Source organism: Dreissena polymorpha, chromosome 7 (genome assembly GCF_020536995.1).
Source record: "Dreissena polymorpha isolate Duluth1 chromosome 7, UMN_Dpol_1.0, whole genome shotgun sequence".
In the NCBI taxonomy this organism is placed as follows: domain Eukaryota; kingdom Metazoa; phylum Mollusca; class Bivalvia; order Myida; family Dreissenidae; genus Dreissena; species Dreissena polymorpha.
Window position 1 is genome coordinate 105,418,230 of NC_068361.1, and position 22,620 is coordinate 105,440,849.

Sequence of the window (22,620 nt, forward strand, 5' to 3'; positions counted from 1 at the left end):
GCTGAGCCGGGCCTATTTTTCATATCAGAAAACATGGGATCGCGCGGCTTAAACTGAACAAAATGGCGTCCAGATTTAGTCTTAGCCAACGGTGATCAATACAATCAAGCCACAACTCAACGAAAGCATCGAACATGATTATAATGACACGTACCACTCAATATGGATAATTAAAATGTCGATTGAAATTGAAACTCATCAGACATCTGTTTATTAAATCGATGCCTCTATTTTTGCTTTAACAAGATTCGTCAAACTGCAAAATTTATAGTTAAATACACACCTCGATGACAACTTATATACGGGTCTTATAATTATGAAATAACACAGATTTGTAATTCAATTTTCTGTTATTCCATCCGTTTATCTATTTTGATTTTAAATCACACTTTTTGAACGATTGTTTCTAAACACTGTCACCATAAACACGAGTTAAGAAATCGAATGTCGAAGCGATTACAATAATTGTATTTCTATCGAAGCTCCCAAGTATTCATGCCAAACACAAAATCCGAAATACGTTTTGGAATCGTTCGATAATTAAAAAATATTTAACTGTATAATAAAAACCCTCCACGTCCGAATTCTAAAATCCAGAGAGTCTAGCTAGTTTTGTCATTGAAATTACGTCACATGAGATACGTCATAAATTGCGTAATCAATTGAATGAAAATAAAAGTATGGAAAGCTGGTTCTGAATAAATTTTAATGAAGGATAAAAATAGTATGATATGCGATATAAACGATAACACACGACAGAGCCTCATAATGGCCATCGGGCCGTTATGTCGGCAGCGGGCCGATTATAGACGTCCGGCCCAGCTCTGCCGTGTTTAATTGTCGAAATTAAGTACACCAGCAATCGTAGTAAGATTTTATATTAGTTTGACTGAGATTTTGTTTTAATGCCTTTACTATCAAATTGTTAATTTTATAAATCACCATGTAAATAATAAGATAGAATGGAATGTATTATTACAATACCTTTCATCGATAATTGCAAAACCGTCGTACCGTTAAAACCGCAATAAAAATGTAAACGCATGCGTGATATAGTGATTCAACGCTTGCCTTTGCTTCCATAGGTCCAAGGTTCGAACTCTAGTGAAGGCACATTTTTTGTTATTTGTTAATGTTTTAAAGTATATATAAATCGTGTTATTTTTAATAAACGCCAGCAGAAGAAAAATGTAAGAGTGGTGCATAATGACATCATGTTTTCCGGTTGTGCTTGTGTGCGGCCTATGGGTTACTTTTCAAGGACATAATTCGAACACTATCATAGAGATGTTAATGAACCTTCTTACGTAAATAGATTTCATTTAAAGGACGGGCAGAGTTCAATAACTTTTGATAATTATAATTACATAATAATTGCGCTTGTTAATTGTTTAATAATTAAGTGACTTAACTGCTTTTAACGAAATGACTAACACATTTCCCTCTAAATCTAACTAATGCAGCAGAATTAGCAAAGCTCTGCGAGCAAAGTTGTTTCTTTAAGGATGTGGGTGAGGGAGAGATGGGGTTCAAGGTATTAGAGGCCATTCCTTGCGTAGTTCACTCGTATCACGGAGGTCAGTTAACGTTATACACTTTACTGGTTCAGGTGACACACCCGTGCTAAGTGCTAATGCTTACGCAGTAATAATAATGTAAAGACTAATTCCACAAAAGTCATGTGAACGATTCAGAAATCTAACCACATGTTCCCCGGTTCGTAGTCCAGCGATTTTCCAACGGAGCTAACCGACACGTATTTTGACATCGTTTTCGATGCTTCTTTGAGTAAGGTATATGTGCTTAAAACTTGAATGAACTCATCCAACACGGACACCATGACTTTATTTTCACTTTAATATTCAGAGTTGTAACGAGATGAACGAATTACTGTGTAGATTGTAAAATAATAATCGACATGTAATGTGCCTAAGTTAAATACATTGAAAGGCCCGACGCAAGTTCACATGACCCATAATGTGTTTTGATACGTCAGATAAACAAATACAACGCGTTGTCTTGTAATGCGGAAGACGAATATAAGTTATTATGTATCAATACTGTTTTGGTGCAACGATCATTTTCACGATGCACTTTGTAAGTTAGATATTTGATAGCGTTGAAGTCCTAATATATGCAACCTACATCACCAGTTGGTATTACGTTGTCATTGACTCTCAAAATAGTTTTATTACACAAAACGAAAAGTATAATATTCGTTTAAGTAGAATATATTGTTTAAACCTTATTGCTCAGGGGTTGGTTATCGTATATCAGTTTTATGCCAACATACACTTAATACTTTTTTGGGGAAAAGTTCGGGAATAAGTATTATTAAACGCTGTATTTTTCCTTAATATATATTTTATTTTAAAACAGTCGATTGAAATGATATACGGAGTAACGCGCGATACATTAAAACTATTGTTAAATATGCTACACACCATATTGCAAACAAGTAAATAAGCACTACTCTGCGGAAAGGTTTACGCTAGAGAATACCTTTAATTCCTATTCTTAACGTGTAAATCCATCGCATTCTGTATTAATATTAAAGTGGGCCACAATCGTGTGATAACGCATCACTCTGGATCAGCAGACAATGAGTCCGGAGAAAGCCTATGTATCACGATTGATAACGCATACCACGTCGTATTCTCCCTACTTTCGATTTAGAATATAAGTACGGGTAGGCGACATTATTTTCCTGCTTGTGAACTTGTATGTAAAAAAGATTGATATTATCCATTTTTGGAGGAGAAAGCACACCAGAGGAATATGTGTATTGCAGAGTCTGTGAAGAACCACTGTGTGAAACGATTTATGTCATTCTTAAGAATAATAACAACACAACATATAGCTGTAATCGCGTGTGGATTGTGATTAGTAAACATGCGCATAACATAGTATGTACTTATTATATTCTAATTCTACTTCGTACTTCCTACAGTAAATTGCTGACTATTACAGGAAGGCCTATTATAGGCAGATATGGACCCTTTCTAGTCAGGGGAACTAGAATCTTTACCTTGTTCAAACGGTTGTTATCTTTGTTCTGTAACACAGTAAGTGTCACAGTCGATCGATATACTGTTGTGTATGTACATGTCAGATATTTCCCTTCTTTCGATTTAGCATAACTATACAGAGGTTAATTTCTTAAAATTTGCACAAAAAAGTCTGTCAGACAATACTTATGCGGCCCCTGTTTGGCGGAGAAAGCCGAAATAGAGGGCATTGTATATTGTAAAGAATGCGAGGAACCACTTTGTGCGCAGTGTAAACATGATCATTTAAGGATAAAAGTTTCCAAGCACCACAAGTTGTGTGACATTGCGGAAGTACCTCCCCCGGAGATAAAGGAACTTCTGAAGAACCTGATAGCCTGTCCGAATCACGAAAAGGAAGAAGTGGTTTATCTGTGTAAAGACCACGATATGACGTGCTGTAATAAGTGTGCGATGTCTGATCACAGAAAGTGCGAGGAAGTAAAGGCACTTTCTAATGTTTTGAATGATATAAAAGTGGATTGTGCCGGATTGAAGACTTTCAACAGCAAGGTGAGCGTCTATTAGAACATGAACGCAATCACGAAAAATTGGTTTTTGAAATAGAAAATCAAGCGTTGGCATCACTCCAAACTATTAAACAGAAACTATTAGACATGTACGCCCAACTTGAGAATGCAGTACTATCAGCTATTGCTGTTCAAAAGAAAGTTATAGGAGAAAAAATAAAAACAAACAACGAAAAGTCACGTTAGTTTTTGAATGACCTCAAACAGCAGTAAATTTATATTGAACACGTTTACAAATTTGGAACAAAAGAACACGTTGTAGCGTCAAGTAAATAAGGACGGCTTATGTCGTCTGAAATCAACCGTAGGCGAATTGGAGAAAAGTAAAAGCAAGTCTAACTTTAAATGTCTTGAGGATACCTCTTTTGATTATTTACTGATGGAAATGAAGAATTGCTTGCGAATTGAAGTCTTTACTTTTGATGTTAGCGAGATAGGCTCCGATACCGGTAACAGTCAATTCACGCCATATACGGAGCGAATTTCAAAGCTCCAATCTACTAAAGATTTCAGTAAAATATCCATGTGTGACAAAGCGATACGTCCCGTACCTTGTTCTTGCATATGGATTGATAAGTACATTGTAATATCTTTACATAGACCAAATGCGTTACTAGTGATAGAGGAAGACAGTGATTATGTATTGTCAAAATTCAGGTGTAACTCTATGCCGTTTTCAGTTTCTAAGATAGGTCCGATAGACATGGTGATTTCTCTGCCATATGCTCACAAAATAGCACTTGCACAACTACGATATGGAAATGTACACGTTGTTACGGAACTTGAAACACGAGTCATGTATCATTATGTTGGTAGAAATACCCTAATAAACCAGTACATTACATGTCACAGACAAAGGGGCAGATAGACATTCTTAATTAATACGGAACGTTGCTTCGTGAAGTCATTTTAAACTCAGACATAAAGGAGTTCGCACAATCTGGTTTAAGTTTGTGTAATTTTATTGACTATAACCACATGTTAATAATTTCAGATGGTTATTCAGACAAACTAATGGCTTTGAACTTAAATGGCGAAAAAGTATTTGAATATAAGCACCCTGATCTATGTTTGCCTCGTCATGTAGCCGTGGATCCAAGCGGAAATGTGTACGTGACATCCGATCGTCGTTACCTCAATCAAATAAGTCCTAATGGAAAACATATCAGATATAACATGAACAAGAATGATATGGACAGCCCTTTTGGAATATGTTTCAATAGCACATTTGATAAACTTTCCATTACTGGTGGTGAGTCTAGCGGAAAGCCATATCTGCAATTGTATACTTTTAATTGAGAAATGCGTATGCTTTTGAAATTCAATAAATACAAACAATTTGTGAAAATGTATGTGTATATATTTAAATTATTTTACTGTACACGATATTTGAACTTGCACAATGCTTTGTCTCATGTAAATTGTGTGTATTTTTAGCTCGACTATTATATACGAAATATATATTGTGGAGCTATCCTAATCACCCCGGCGTCGGCGTAGCGTGAGCGTTTGAATGTTAAAGTTTGCGTACCACCTTACATATTTTCTAAATCCCTTGACATATTGCTTTCATATTTTGCTTACTTCTTTACCAACATGACACCAATCTAAAAACAAGAGCGGACAAATGTATCAAGTATTTCGTAAGAATTATGGCCATTTGTTCACTTAGAATGTGCATATTATTGATACATCAATGTTAAAGTTTGCGTACCACCTCAAATATTGTCCCTCGACATAAAGCTTTTATATTTTGCATACTTCTTTACCAACATGACCCCAATCTTTTCACAAGAGCAAATACCTGCAACAAGCATTTTGTAAGAATAATGGCCCTTTTTCCACTTAAAATATGCATACTATTGATAAATCTACATTCAAGTTAGCGTACCACCTCAAATATTGTCTATGTCCCTTGGCACATTTCTTTGCTATTTTGCATACTTCTTTACCAACATGACCCCAATCTATAAAAAAGCAGACAGCTGTATCAAGCATTTTGTAAGAATTATGGCCCTTATTTCACTTAAAATATGCATACTATTTCTAAATCTATGTTAAATATTTGCCTACCACCTCACATATGTTCTATGTCCCTCGGCATATTGCTTTAATATTTTGCATACTTCTTTACCAACATGACCTCAATCTATAAACAAGAGCAGACAACTGAAACAAGCATTTTGTAAGAATTATGGCCTTTTTTCCACTTAGAATATTCATATTATTGATAAATCTATGTTAAAGTTTGCGTACCACCTCAAATATTTTCTATGTTCCTTGACATATTGCTTTCATATTTTGCATACGTCTTTACCAACATGATCCCAATCGATAAACAAGAGCAGACAACTGTATCAAGCATTTTGTAAGAATTATGTTCCCTTTTTATACTTTGAAAATATAAAATTTGGTTAAGTTTTGTGTATAGGTCATCTTAATTCCTTAAGTAGCAAAGCTATTTCTTTCATACTTGCAACACTTATTTACTATAATAAGGGGACTTTGCAGGCAAAGTTATATAACTCTGACTGGCATTTTGACTAATTATGGCCCCTTTTATACTTAGATAATTGAACATTTGGTTAAGTTTTGTGTTTTGGTCCACTTTACTACGAAAGTATGATATCTATTGCTTTCAGAATTGGAATACTCGCTAACTATCGTACGGAAAATGCACAGGGCAAGTTGCATAACTCTGGTTAGCATTTTAACGAAATTGTGGCCTTTTTTGTCTTATTACATGTAACTTTCAAATTTTGTTGAATGTTGTGTTAAGATCCACTTTACTTCTAAAGTATCAAGGCTATTGTTTTCAAACTTTCAAATACTTTCTTACTTTCATGAGGGTACTATACCTGGCAAGTTGAATTTGACCTTGACCTTTGAATGGCATTGACTCTCAATGTCCAATTGGTAATTTTTGCTTAAATTGCCATAACTTCTTTATTTATGATCAGATTTGATTCAAATTTGACACACCACAATGGACTCCACCCAAACCATCCCCCCACGCCCCACCCTAGAATCCACCCCCCCCCCCAAAACGAAAATGTTTTCCTTTTTTCTTATTTTTAAACGACCGTTTAATAAATGACCGCACACATACATTATAATCCACCCCAACCCCAACCCCACCCAAAAAGTTTTTTTTTGAAACATGGTAAAAACCCACAAATATTTATTAATAATATTTTTAAAGGACCGCCCAACCATACCACCCATGCTATTGCTATCAAAATTAAAATAAAATCTTATTAGTTTGTTTTATGTCTTTACAAATGTTCAATATGTTGTGGAAAATATACCTGAACTCAGAATCGTCTATAATGTACCACTTCTTTAAAACATAAGTAATCAATATGTTTCAATTATGGTGCTTTTCCACTTAGAATATGACTACATCAAATTTACCTTATTGAATATGAACAATTTCCCCATGATGGCTTACGTTATACTGTCAAGCACTCGAATAGTCGAGCGCGCTGCTTCTGACAGCTCTTGTTATTAACATGGGAATGATTGTAAATTAAAATATGATAACACATATATAGGTTTGTGCATCGTACACAATTTGTCAAATTGCGAACTTTTTCACATGTTTGATATGGCTAATTATGTGTGGGCATTCACTATATGTAAGTATATTTCAACAAGAATAATTTGTGTAGACGTGCGATATACATGTATGGTTACACTAATTAACTCTTCCGAAATACAAATATCACGGACAATAATTTAACATATTTTAACAATTATAACGAATGAATAATAATTTATTAAATAGTTGTCCAATACGTATGTCTGTTTTCTTATTAACACTAAATAACATATTTATTTTGGTAAAACTGACATGTGTTCCCTTGGATACTTAGCGACAACGGTAAACTAAGCAGTAATAATATAATCGTTATGAATGAACTGTACACCACGTACAACTTTATACTTGCATTCGAACTATCGTTAACGGGACTTTAGTGCCGTACACTTTATTATGAAATATGTTATTGTTGTAGACTAGAGTTGGAAGAAATATATATTTGTTATGCTTGTACATGTTTGTTTTAATCGATGAATAATCATGTTCTCAGCGATATTTTAACACAAAACACGTTTCTTTACTATATCGCGATCCTCTATTCTTGAATGTGTCAGTGTACGTTAATGTAGACGCCATGTATAGCATTTGCTGTAAGCATACCTAGCCGTCGGCGTTTTTGTAATTGCTAACGCCATTACATCAATCTTCGAATGTTTGTTAGCGTTATAAAACATAAATAGCGTAAAAATTTATGTAAACAGTTTAAGAAACGCATCGGTGGTTCAGTAGAATGCTTGCCTGCCGTGAGGGCGGCCCGGGCTCCATTCATAGCCGATGAACTTTGAGTTGTGGTATAAAATTGATACTCATGCAATTTCTCTAAGGCATTCCATTTACCGCAAATGCACGTGTTGCATTGCACATAGTGTCTGTATTGTATATATTTTTTTTGTAAATAGATGGTTACACAATGATTGACTGGTGTTTTTAAATGTATTTGGGATAAATGACGAACGATTTCTAGTTCCTATGCACATCGTTACATCCAGTGGACTGTCTCATCGCAATTTGTTTCATTTAATATTCCTCTAGTTTAAAAGAGGCATTGCAACAATTCACTGTTTGCTATTATTCAAGTAACCACATTAACACATTTATATTTCTACTAAATAATTAATGAGTATGAATTTGGAATAAAATGTATGCGATCTATATTAATATTCATCTTAATCGCGCATAACTTCTTAATATATATAGTTTTAACTAAAAAATTCCATATTCTCATTGCAATATACAATATAAGATAACAAGTCAAACAAACGAACCGCTTGATAATACACACAATTGTTTGTTTATCTTGTTGCGTTTATCCCGTCAATTATTTTTACCCTGTGTTTGCAAATCGCATCGTTTCTGCGCAAACATAACCTAGTTTGTAAGATATGCAGATTTATTCATTCCTATTGTATGAAACAAAATGAACTGAATATGATTTTATTGTCATATACTTCTACGAAGTCTGGAGTAAGATTATAATTTAAAAATATCGTTATAAGCGCAGTGCACTTGAAAATAAACTTGCATCGTATAAAATCTTAGATTTTGGACAGTAGGTTCGCTTTAAGTAGATAATATTTCTCAACGTTAAATATAATGAACATACTAAAAGACACGAACTCTATAATTCGCTGCATTTTTATGCCTCCCTTCGAAAAAGATGGGGTATACTGTTTTGCTTGATGTAGATCGGTCGGTCGGACGGTCTGTCTTTCGGTCTGTCGTTAGACCGGTTCGTTTCCGATCAATAACTCGTAAACATATTGACCGATTGGTTTTATACTCCACATGTTCACTGGCCTTGGACATACGATGACACCTATTGAAATTGGGGTCACTATGTCAAATTTCAAGGTCAGAAATCATTTCCGATCAATACCTCGTCAACGAATAGACCGATTGGCCTGATACTATACATGCGCATTATCCTCGGACAGTAGATGACCCTATTGAAAATGGGATCAAAAGGTCAAGGTCACTGTCGCAATAAGTGTAAAAATCTTTTCTGATCAATAACTCGTCAACGAATTGACCGATTGGCTTGACACTTCCGATGTGCAATGGCATTGGACAGTTTATAAACCCTACATAAATTGGGGCCATTAGGTCAAAGGTCAAGATCACTGTCGTAATATGTTTGAAAATCGTTTCCGATCAATAACTCGTCAACACATGTATCGATTGGCTTGATACTTCACATATGCATTGGTCTTTAACAATATATGACCATTATTGACATTGGGGTAACTTTCTTTAAGGTCAAGGTTACTATCATATTAAGTGTGAACATCGTTTCTGATCAATATCTCATCAATTGATCGATTGGCACTGGCCTTGGACAGAAGATTAGCTCTATCGAAATTGGGGTCACTATGTACAAGGTAAAGGTCGCTGTCACAATGAGTGTGAAAATCGTTTCAGATCAATTAGTCGTCAACGAATTGACCGATTGGCTTGATACTTCCAACGTGCATTGACTTTGGACAGTAAATGACTTCTATTAAACTTGGGGTCTCTAGTACACAGGTCAATGTCACTTTGGCATTAAGTGTTAAATTGGTTTCCGTTCGATAGGTCATCAAAGGATTAAGTGAAGGGTGTCAGTGCCCTGTTTGGGGGTGGTCATCTGTCTCTTACCGCGGAGCTCTTGTTATAATACTGTTCTTGAGTGAAGTATTCACGAATGTTGTGCATAAGTTGTATTTTGTTAAGTAATGGCACTCTCATTAATTGAATTTAAGTGTCTTTAAACGGCTGATTTAAAAATAAAAAGCAAACAAAAATGCATTTCAGCCTAGAAAATCAAATTGAATCAAGTACATTACTTGTGTTAGCTCGGGAGAATATCTGAGTTATTATTAATAAGTATAAACTTGCTGAGTTATTATTTAAAAATATAATCTATAAACAAAACTTGTTATACCAGTCTATGAAGGTAGTCTTAACTGCCTTCAGAACCACATCCCCTCCCACCACCTAAGATGTAAAGTATGTACTTTCGTCGACATTATAACGCAACGCATGTCATCAAAAGCAGTGAACAGCGCATGTCTGCTTTTGACGTAGTTTTGGCAGAATTCTGTGCAGCATCCGTTTGGTAACGACCTGCAGTCAATGTTTTTACGATTGGCTCCACGTTTAGTTGATTCGAACAGGCCGAAACTGGTAAGGCCGAAAATATGAAAATATTATTAAATGCATATAATATGACAAACTTGCTTCTTTTTTACACGCTTGTTTACGAAGTTTTTCTGCATATGCAAATGCGTACGTCTCTTTCAAGTTAAGCATTTCGTAAAAAAATGAAGAACAATAAGCTTTCCAATTGTGTTTAACAAAAATCTTGATTAGCAACTGCTTTTATTGTTTGATGTTATTCTACGGAGTCTGGAGTACGTTTATAATAAAGTTGCTATCAATATAGTTTCCAATACGTTTTCATTACAGAGAAGTTTAATGCACTTGTAGCATATATGTTCTTTGGCATTTCAAGCATGTGTTTTAACTGGTTCTCTAATGTAACATATACTTTCTCACTCAACGTCAAAATGAACAAAATGCTTGTTATAAATGAATTTTGGAATACATTTGGAACTAATGAACACGTTGTTCTCATGCAGCGGCGCAGTGAAAAGGAGTGAGTATGTCGTCTGAAATCAACCGCAGGTGAATTGGAGAAAAGTAGAAGCAAATCTAGCTTTAAATGTGTCGAGGATACCTCTTTCGATAGTTAACTGTTAGAAATAAAGAATTCCGTGCGAATAAAAAACTTCACTTGCGATGAAAAAGAGACAGGCTCCGTTACCGATAACCGTCATTATAAGCCATATACGGAGCGAATTCCATAGCTTCAATCTACTAAAGATTTAAAAAATTTACTCATGTTTGACAAAGTTAAATTCGCCGACCCTGTTCCATGCACATGGATTGATAACTACATCGAAATATATCTACGTGAAGATAATGTGTTACTTGTGATTAAGGAAGACAAAATTCCATTGTCAATCAAAGTCTTGGTCAGTTTCTAGGACAGGCCCGACGGACATGGTTATTAGTATGCCATATGCTCGCAAAATTGAATTTGCACAACTACGTTATGGAAATGTACACGTTGTAACAGAACTTAAAACAAGAGCGTCGTATCATTATGTCACAAAAAATATGTCACTTAACCAGTACATATGTATGCCAACAGATACTGGGCCAACACACATTCTTAATAACGACGGAACGTTACTTCGTGGAATCAGTTTAAGCTCAGATTTGAAAGAGAAAGAGTTTGCACCATTTATTCACACGTTTTGTAGTTTTAATGCGTATAATCAATTGCTGGTAATTTTCCAAAGTTTATCCGACAAACTAATGGCGTTTAACTTAAATGGAGAAAATGTATTTGAATATTAACACCCAGATCTTCGTGACCCAGGTCAATAAACCGTGGATCCTAGTGGCAATGTGTATGCGAGATCAAATCGAAGTAACCTCCATCAAATAAGTCCTAGTGGACAGTACATCAGATCTGTCAGTTTCAAAAATAAAACGTCTATCCAAGAGGGATATGTTTTAATAGTACGTTTGATAAAATTGCTTTGATTGATAAAGGAAATAGCAATCAATATCTGAAAGTGTATACATATACTTACTTACTTACACGTACAATTTACATTCAAATAATATAACTGCAAAGATTAATCTTAACCCACGTTACTTCCAATATATGCACTTGTATGTTTCCTCTCAAATTGGGTGTGAATTAAAATGGGAATGCCCATTAATGAAAATGCGTAAATTTATCCCTCATGTGTTAATAGTATGAACAATTAAACTTGTTTACAAGTATGACATGTTGAGTTGGGTAATAATGTTTAATGAATTGCTTAATAAATAATGTAATTTTGTATTTTCTAACATTTGCTTGTTTAAAGATTGGCTCGCGTGATGCATGTATTAATAAGTAATTAAATCTTCTAGTAAAAACAGTTTGGAGCCTGTTTATGTTTTTCATTTTTCTACTAGAATCACATAAGCGTATATTTAACTTATAGGTGAAAATTAATATCGAATACTTTATCCTAGAAACTCGATAATATTAACGTTTGAATCGATATTTAATCAAAACCAAAGCCAAACATTGTACCCATTATTCACAGATGTGTGTACTTTTGAATCAACTTATTCAATATCTTAAATTGTTAGATTTAATTGAGTTTTTTTTAAATGGTAACGCACAATTATAAGATAACATGTTTTTAGCGGAATAAAGTTCACTATTGTTGTTATGATTTAATTTATTGCAGTATGTTATTTCTATTCATTTATCGGTAATTTATGTATTAAATCTATTTCAATATTTTCAAATCGAAATATAAAATAGTATCAATCAAACAGTAATTTTGTCGTCTTGTGATAGGGCATTTTCTTTTTGTCCAATTAGTCTATGGTTTATAACGCTAAATTTGAAAAAAAATACTTTGTTTAATGTCTTTAAAATGTGTGCGTGAAATTATGTAGGTTAGTTTTTTGATACGTAAAGTATTCGAGAATTGCATTTATTTAAGCTGGAATGAGAGAAAAAATCGTATTGAACTAAAACTGTAATATCAATAATATCCTAGCAAAATTGCATGTTCACATCTACATTTTGGTAATGTGCACGTCATAACATAATTCAAAACAAGAGTCCCGTACGACGATGATACAAGAAATGCTCCACTTTGCCAATACATATGTATGTCTAATACAAATGGGCAGATCGACATTCTTAATTTTGAAGGAACGTTGCTTCGTGAAATCAGTCTTAGCTCCGAAATTAGAGAGTGCGCACAATATGTATTACGTTTTTTTTTAAATTTAAATGCGCATAACCTCGTGTTTATAATGTCAAACTTGTAAAGAACAAATTATTGGCATTGAACTTAAATTAAGAAACAGTATTTGAATATAAGCACCAATATCTAATTGACCAACGCCAAATCGCCCTTGATCCTTGTGGTAATGTGTATGTGACATCGTTTTGTTCTAGCATATACCAAACACAAGATATCCGTTTGGTACATGTTTCAATGACACGTTTGATAAAAGGGCTTTGAATGGTCGAGGTGGATACGTCAATCTTTTTCTGCGTGTTTATAAATTTACTTGATTAATGTCATGGCTTATACATGCGATTAACATACGAATAAATTAATTGCAAGGGTGAATCAAAACCCACGATACTTCGAACGCAAACACGTATATATCTTAATTTATATATCCACCTTATAATGTATAAATGTTTTAAAATTTTGCATTTTGATGTATCAGAAAAAATAAATGTATTTGATTTATGTGAATTGTATTACATTTCGAGCTTTTACACGGGTATGAAACTCTATTTCGTAGTCTAAGTGATTTGTTAATGAATTGCTGCATACATAAATATTGTAATTTTTGTTTTTTTTAATCCTTTCCTGTACGCTTTTTTTTCGAGATGTAAAGTTAACGTAATCACAAATTCTAGTAAGAGACAAGAACATACTAGTATATGTATTGAGGTTTGTGCGTATATATGTTTGATATGTAACGACAAGTATTTCACAATCGTATATTCTGGTTATTTATGATAATTCATATAAACTACTAGAAACTAGGTAATATGTAAGTTGAATTGATATTTATAATATTAATTTTCTCAAAACCAAACAATTAACCCGTTTTATTGTTCACATATATTGTGCACCTCTTGTAGTTAGTCAATATTTCAACTTAATTGAGTTAGCTAACATGTTCACGCACAATTAGCAGATGTCAAGTATGATGCGGTGTAAGCCTCAACAACTATTTCATAATTTATGATTCAGCATGTCGTGTACTGTTGTTTATATTCATATTGTAATGATAAGCATATTAAATATGTTTTAGTATTGTTCATTGGTTATTGAAAACGTATCATTTCAACTAGTATGTGTATGTTGTATTTCCTTTATCGTCCGTTTTATTAACAAACCGCTAAGGCCAATCGCTTAACTGTTAAATCTAAATTAAGTCTGTACTGCAAGTGTAAAACGCACACGAGGAATTGCTTACAGCACTTACGTTAACATATAAGCTTTGACTGAGACTAGGTCAGTAATAAGCATGTTTTCGTGTTTGTTCAATTACTTCATGTTTCGTGTTGCCTGAGATGATTTTATGTGTATGTTCTTATTTTGTATTCATATGACTGTATTGGTTATCTTAAATATTACATCATCGAGAAAACGAACTTTCTGTTTTTACACACCAATCATAACCCATTTACTCGTCTTACAATGTTCAATAAGCCATTACACCGAGATGAAATATTCTAGAAGTTTTTCACCTGGAAAAAACCGACGCAGGGTCCGATATTCAATGTAGCCGAGCGTATCTTATATCATGCAATATCCCCTGTTATGTTACTCAAAGGTCTTTTGCCTTATGTGATCCCGGAGAACTTGTCATAAATCTATTGCACACAAGTTGGTACGGGGGGATTCATAAGAAATTTGCCTGCTTTTATTTATGTCGTTAACTCGTTCCAAAGAATTGGTAAATAATGAGAACGAGAAAACGTACTCTTGGGAACGAATTAGAATGTCGTGGTAATGACAAAGATAATTCGTGGGAACAACTTAATGACTGCGGGAACGACATAGCTTCCTCTTTGGAAAAACTAAGAAAATCGTGAACTCGTAATTAACCATTCAATTCAAGCAAACTTTTAAAACAATATATGATTAATGTCGTCCGATTTTTTTTAAGAATCACTTTTATCATCCATTTTAAAACTTGCACTGAAAACCAAATATAAGTTGGTTTGTTATGTATAAAAAAAAACATATATATCCGTTTCCACGAGTAAATAACGCGTTACTGTTTTGTACCAAGTGCTCGCTCGTTACCCCGACTTACTAACTAACTCGTCCCCGTGAGTAAGCTATCTTAGAAACGGATATAAGTAACTAATTGTGACGATATACAAAAACACCTCTGAAACTTCCAATTATGTCGGGAAATACTGAACTGATATGTTAAGGTGCGAAAATGCACAGTGTGTTTTAAAGTGTCAGTTGTCTAGCAGCGTTACGTTTTTGGTAACGTGCATACAACTTTGACAATGTTTATTCTTTGTTCAAAAGGGGCCATAGCTCCAGCTGTGTAGACAATATAATAACATGTTATTGAGGTGCACAACTTCACATACTGCTGAATATGTGTGTTATATTCAGCTCTTTATCAGAAATACTTTATGAGCTTCGGGCGATAAATATTGTCGCATAATTTGTGTATTTCATGCATATTCCTTGTTCGGTGTAACTGAATACATAATATCTGTCTTCATGAAGAAATGCATAAATGGGCATCATATGTCATCGTCAAATTAGACGAGAAAAATGCACCAAGTTATTGCCCATGGCTCGGTTCACTAATTAGTTATGTCTATGGTAAGCACATGCAGCACTGTTAATTTGTGTATATTTTCATGTTAAATGACAGGTGAACTTTCATATATGCAGTTAAACAAACGTGGTCTCGCTTAATTATTGGCATATATATGCACAAGATATGTAAGTCACACATAAAGCCATCCCGTATCAGGTAATTCAACTCATGTTAAAGTCAATCATCCAGACAGCCGTCACCCAATTTATTTGTCCATTATTGTATAAATTGGCATCTGCGTTGTATGAAGGGGGGTCCTAAGTTTGACAATCGAGTAGGGTAGTCACGTTTTCTTGACGTGGTGGCCAATAGGCCGCCACGCTGTAAAATTGTACTTCATGAACATTAGAAGCGTTGTGTTAGAAATTATTTAACAGAAATAAATCTCGATGAAAACAGAAATGAACTTTGGTTGTTACTGTGTATTTTCCACGAACAATACGCTACAATATTTATAAATGTATTTTTTATAAAAAGGGGCATAACTCCGGTTATCAATATAGAAGCGATGCAAAATAACTGTTAGAGCACATTATCGTGCTTGTTGTTATGTTTTGTTAGTAACGGCTATCAAGAAGCGAGTACTTTGTCACTTTCACGCAACGCCGGGAAAAAAATGTTGTTTTTTTCAAATAGAAAATAGCCATAACTCCAGTTCTGTCGAAATCTTGTGAACCAACGTGCCAATATCAGCTGGATTCTTCTCAGTACAAACATACCTCCACTGCTGCTGTACGCGGTTTGCAACATAGTTATGAAATCTGCGAGACTGACTACAAATATATCCGAGTACTATACGACTGTCAGTATAAAAACTAACCTTTTTAAAATCTACATGAAGGTTATCTGAAACTAAAACAAACAACGATGTTGCAAGTACAGCAGCACAAAGCTCTAACCGAGGGATGGTATGACTCTGTGTAGGGGCGACCTTCACCTTACCCATAGCAAAACTTACATTCTTCTCGTTTGAACCTACACCAACTATAAACATTACCGCTGCAGTGGCCTTCTCCGAAGCATCGGAAAGTATATGGAGTTGAAGGTTAGACAATGAACTAAGAGAGATCCTAAAGAAACTTCTAGGTATCTTGACTAGGTTCAAACGCAGCAAACTTTGAAGCTAGTTACTTCACCTGACCTCAACATCATGTAAAGGAGTTTCCTCCCAGTCTACGCCACTGTTAGTGACATCTCGCAGCAACAACCTACCCTCAATAATTGCAGGGCCAAGGAAACCCATAGGATCAAAGATGATATTAATGGTTGACAGAATAACTCTTTTAGTCACAAGTTTTTCCTGACACTGATTGGAGAACACAAAACAATATTGGCTTAAACTCCATTCTAGCCCTAAACTACGAGCAGTAGAGAGAAATTCCTGATAAAAGTCAAGAGTCATTAAACTAGGGGCAAGATCATTCTCTGGGATAGCCTTGAAAATCTCCGGATTTCTAGCTGTGATCTTATTGAGATGTTTTTTTATATTTATTTTACCGTATACGTTAGACGTAAACCGTGATAACGTGTGTCATCATGGTGATTCCGTGATAAGGTACTAATACGGATTAACGTATCGCATAAAAAAAGTTTTAAAACAGAAAACTTATGTTTGCAATGGTAGCAAATATTTTAAATATTATAATTTTGCTACATTGAATGTAAATACGTAATTCCGTAAACAAGAATCGTACTATTAACATATAAGTTTTATGAAGCTTGTTAGGAACATAAAAATCATAATATTGTTAAACGCCAGCGGAAGACATATTTTTCCAGGACATTACTCGAACACTTTACGAAATTTCTTACGTAAAAATATATAATTTAAAGAACGTGCAGAGAATATTATTTTTTAACAATCATTGCATGAAAATTGCTCTTTTAAATGTTTAATACTAAACTAACTTAACAGCTTTTAACACAAATGTGCATATTTCCCTATAAATGTAACTAATTAATCATATTTAGCAACGCTCTACCAGCAAAGTTGTTTCGTTAGGGGTGTGGGTGAGGGAGGAATGGTGTGTTCAATGTATTAGGGCCATTTGTTGCGTATTTCACTAATAGCACGGCGATCAGTTAACATACTTTCACTTTTCCTGGTTCAGGTGGCACACCCGTGCTTAGTTATCATGCTTACGTAGTAAGAATAATTTCAAAACAAATTCTCCCAAATGTTATGTCGACGATTCAGAAGTCTAGAATTAGCTCTAACCTAGCCATATTGTCCAGCGATCTTCAAACGGAGCTGGCCGACACGTATTTTGATATTGTTCACGATTCTTTTCTGAGTAAGATAAATCTGCTTAATTAACTAACACTTGGCTGAACTTTTAATTTCACTGTAATGTTCAGAGTTGTTACAATATGGGCAAATGTATTATTTGGATTGTAAATAAATAATTAATGATTGATATGAAATTTACCTAATACATTGAAAGACCCGACACAAAACTGAGTAAACCTGACACATAATGTTTACTGATTTACGTCAGCAAAACAAATGCAAAATCATGTATTGCAGAAGACGGGTACAAGTTATTAGGTATCAATACTGTTATCGTGTAACGATTTCGTGTTATTTTTGTTACATCACGATTCACTATTGTCATTTAGATATTTGATAGCTTTCAAGACCCAATAAATGCAACCTACATCACCTTTTAGTACTATGATATCTTGGACTATAAAAATAGTTGTAAAACACAAATAGGAAAGTATGATAATCGTTAAAATAGAATGTTCTAACCTTGCTGCTCGTGAGTTGGTTATCGTAAGACAGGTATATGCCAGCATACACTAAATACATGTTTTGGTCAAAAGTTTCGGAATGATGTATGATAAGCTTTATTTTTGTAATTAAATATATTTAAAATAGTCGATTGCAATGACCTAATAAGTATCTTATGATACATTAAAACTATTGCTTAATACATGTATGTTACACACCATATTGCAAACTAGTAAAGAAGTACTCCCTGACGGAATGGTTTACGCCAGAGGTTAACGTTAATTCTTATTCTTCACGATGATAAAATAAGCGTAGGTCACAATCGTGTGATAACGCATCACTCTTCATCAGCAGACGATTAATTCCATATATTCCTATCTTACGGATGACTCCGGACATAGCCGATGTATCACGATTGATAACGCATACCACATCGTACTCAGGCAAGTGTGTACACGCTTGGTATTTTCCCTACTTTCGATTTAGAATATAAATAGGCGTAGGCGATTTTGTTTCAATGAGCGTGAACTTGTCTGTAAAAAATATTTATATTGCCCATTTGTGGATGAGAAAGCGGAAAAATAGGAATAGGTGAATTGCAGAGACTGTAAACACTTTGTGAAACGATTGATGTTATGCTTAAGAATAATAAGAACACAACATATAGCTGTACTCGCTTGTGCATTGTTATGTGCAAACATTGTATGTACTTATTATATAAGGGGAACTAGCATCTATACGTGGTTCAAAAGGTATTTATGTTTGTTCTGTTACACAGTAAGTGTCACAGTCGACTGATAGACTGATGTGTGTGCATATGCCAGGTATTTTTCTCTACTTTCGATTTAGCATATAAATATACGGATATGAATTTTTAGAATTTATACGAAAATGTCTGTCGAACAATTCTTATGCGGCCCCTGTTTGGCGGAGAAAGCCGAAATAGAGGGCGTTGTGTATTGTAAAGAATGTGAGGAACCACTTTGTGCGCAATGTAAACAGGATCATGCAAGGATTAAAGTTTCCAAGCACCACAAGTTGTGTGACCTTGCGGATGCACCTACCCAGGAGATACATAAATTTCTGAAGAGCTTGATTGCATGTCCGAATCACGAAAAAGAAGAAGTGGTTTACCTGTGTAAAGACCACGACCTCCCATGCTGTCATATGTGTGCTATTGCCGATCATAGAAAGTGCGAGGAAGTGATGGTACTTTCTGATATTGTACATAACATAAAAGTGGATTGTAGCGGATTAAAGACAGTGTTACATGACTTGCAACAGCAAGGCGAAAGTCTTTTAGAACATGAACGCAACCACGCAGAATTGGTATCTGAATTAGAAAGTAAAGCGTTGTCATACCTTCAAACTATAAAACAGAAACTGTTAGACATGTATGCGCAACTTGAGAATGAAGTGTTATCAGCTATTGGTGATAAGAAGAAAGTGATAGGAGAAAAAATGAAAACAAACATCGAAGAGGCACGTAACTTGTTAAATGACATCAAACAGCAGTCAACTTATATCGAACACGTTGAGCAATTTGGAAATAATGGACACATTTTTCTCCTGCAGCGCCAGCTTGACAACCATGTGGTTTGTCGTCTGAAATCAACCGTGGATGTATTGAAGGACAATAGAAGCAAATCTAGCTTTAAATGTGTTGAAGATACATCGTTTGATAGTTTTTTGATGGAAATGAAAAATGCCTTGAGAATTAAACACCACACGTGTGATGAAAGCGAGACAGGCTCCGATATCGATAAGAGTCATTATAAGCCATACACGGAGCGAATTCCAAAGCTTCAATGTACTAAAGATTTAAGTATTATACCCCTGTTTGACAAGGAAAATCATCCGAACCCGCGTTCATGTATTTGGATAGATAAGTACATTGTCATATCTTTACACGAAGGAAATGCGTTACTAGTGACTGAGGAAGATAGTGATTTGTTAATATCAAAATTCAATTGTGACTCTATTCCTTGGTCCGTTTCTAAGACAGGTTCTGCGGACATGGTGATAACCTTGCCAAATGCAGGTAAAATTGCCATTGCACAACTACGTTATGGAAATGTGCACGTTGTAACAGAACTCAAAACACGAGTCCCGTATCATTATGTTTTTAGAAATGCTCCAATAAACCAGTATGTATGCCTTTCGAGGACAAATGGGCAGATAGACATTCTAAATAATGACGGAACGTTGCTTCGTGAAGTCATTTTAAACTCAGACATACAAAAGTGCGCAAGATCTTGTTTAAGTTTGTGTAATTTTAATGACTATAACCGCATGTTAATAATTTCTGATGGTAAGTCAGACAAACTAGTGGCTTTGGACTTAAATGGTAAAACAATATTTGAATATAAGCACCCAGATCTATATTTTCCAGGTCATGTAGCCGTGGATCCTGATGGCACTGTGTATGTGACATCCGATCGTCATTACCTCCATCAAATAAATCCTAATGGAAACTATATAAGATATTTCATGAAAAAGAATGATATGGATAGCCCTTGTGGAATATGTTTCAATAGCACATTTGATAAATTTGCCATTACTGGTGGTGGGTCTAGGAGAAAGCCATATCTGCATTTGTATACATTTAATTGAGAAATGCGTATGCTTGAAAATATTTCAATTAATACTAAAATGTTGTGAAAAAGTATGTTTATATATTTAAATAATTTTATTTTGCACGATATTTGAACTTGCACAATGCTTTGTTTCATGTTAGTTTTGTGTATTTTTCTTAACATAAGAATGCTTGTAAATTAAAGTATGATAACATGTATATAGGTATGCGCATCGTACACATTACATCACATTGCAGACTTATTCACATGTTTGATATGGTTGATTGTGTGTGGACCTTCATTATTTGTAGGTACATTGCAACATTAATAATTTGTTTGAATTTGTAGTATGCTATTACTGCCTGTCTTGTCAGGCAATACACATGTATGGTTTAAGTAAGAAACGCATCCGAAATGGACATATCGACGGTAAATAATTGAAAATATTTTTAAAAATGATAACGAATTAAAAACATTATTTGTTAAATAGTTGTCCAACACGTATGTCTGTGTTCCCTTGAAAACTTTGCGCAAACGAGCAACTCAGCAGTAATAGTACAATCGTTATGAATGAACTGTCCACCAAGTACCTCAACTCGCATACGAACGATCGTTAACGGGATTTTAGTGTCGAAATATTTATAATGCAATATGTTGTTGTTGTAGACTAGAGATGGAATCTCACTAGAGGCTTGTATGACAAAAAGTTTATAGGATGCTGTTTCAAAATGATTGTATCGATATAACAGTGTTATAAGATCGTTATCTTCTCGTAAAGAGAGAATACGCATTATTTTATACACAAATATAGTTTTGATGAACTATTGTAGATATGCCTTTTTAAGACTTAATACTTTTTTATTATTTGAATTCTGAGCATATATGTTTGATATGGAAGTACTTGTAAAGAAATATATGTTTGTTATATGTGTACATGTATCTTTTTTTCCATGCATAGTCATGTTCTCAGCGATATTTGAACACAAAACACATTAGATCTACCATAATAGATCGTGATCTTCTGTTCTTGAATGTATCAGTGCACGTTTATGTAGATGCCATGTATAGCATTTACTGTAAGCACACATAGCCGTCGGCGTTTTTGTTATTTAATAACGCCATTACATCAATCATCAAATGTTTGTTAGTGTTAGAAAACATAAATAGCGTAATAGTTGATGTAAACAGCTACAGAAACGCATCGGGGGTCGAAAAGAACGATTGCCTGCCGCGCGGGCGGCTCGGGTTCGATTCCCAGCCGATGCACATTTTTTTCAATACATCAACATACGAGTCTCAAACATAGATCATCATCATTAATGAATTAACTGCTGTTTTAAATGCAATTGGTAACTACCTTTGAGCTGTGGTATAAAATTGATACTTCATGCATTTTCTCTGAGGCATTGCATTTGCCGTAAATGCAAGTTTTAGATTGTACAACGTGTGTGTATTGTTTATATTTAGTGTATATAGAAGGTTAAAACATAATTAACTGGTGTTTTGAAATGTGTTTAGGATAAATGACGAACGATTTTCAGCTCCTATGTACATCGTTACACCCAGTGGACTGTCTCATCGCGATTTGTTTCATTTAATATTCCTCTAGTTTATTAGAGGAATTGCAACAATACGCTGTTTGTGATTACTCAAGTACCGACAGTTACACATTAATTATTTCTACTCAATAACG

The 22,620-nt window shown here is 34.5% G+C and overlaps 3 protein-coding genes across 3 annotated transcripts in view; all 3 read left to right on the forward strand.

Moving 5' to 3' along the window:
* The window catches only part of LOC127837258 (uncharacterized), a 405,532-nt gene that overhangs the window by 276,492 nt on the left and 106,420 nt on the right, over nt 1-22,620 (forward strand). The window lies entirely within an intron of this gene.
* The window catches only part of LOC127837254 (long-chain fatty acid transport protein 4-like), a 456,835-nt gene that overhangs the window by 12,949 nt on the left and 421,266 nt on the right, over nt 1-22,620 (forward strand). The window lies entirely within an intron of this gene.
* On the forward strand, nt 18,839-21,858 carry LOC127837259 (uncharacterized). Its single transcript, XM_052364185.1, has one exon. The coding sequence runs from the start codon at nt 19,243-19,245 to the stop codon at nt 20,962-20,964; it is 1,722 nt and encodes a 573-aa protein (XP_052220145.1). The 5' UTR covers nt 18,839-19,242; the 3' UTR covers nt 20,965-21,858.

Bases quoted from the DNA above. Each gene is read 5' to 3' on its own strand.
- LOC127837259 (XM_052364185.1), top strand. From the start codon at position 19,243: ATGTCTGTCGAACAATTCTTATGCGGCCCCTGTTTGGCGGAGAAAGCC.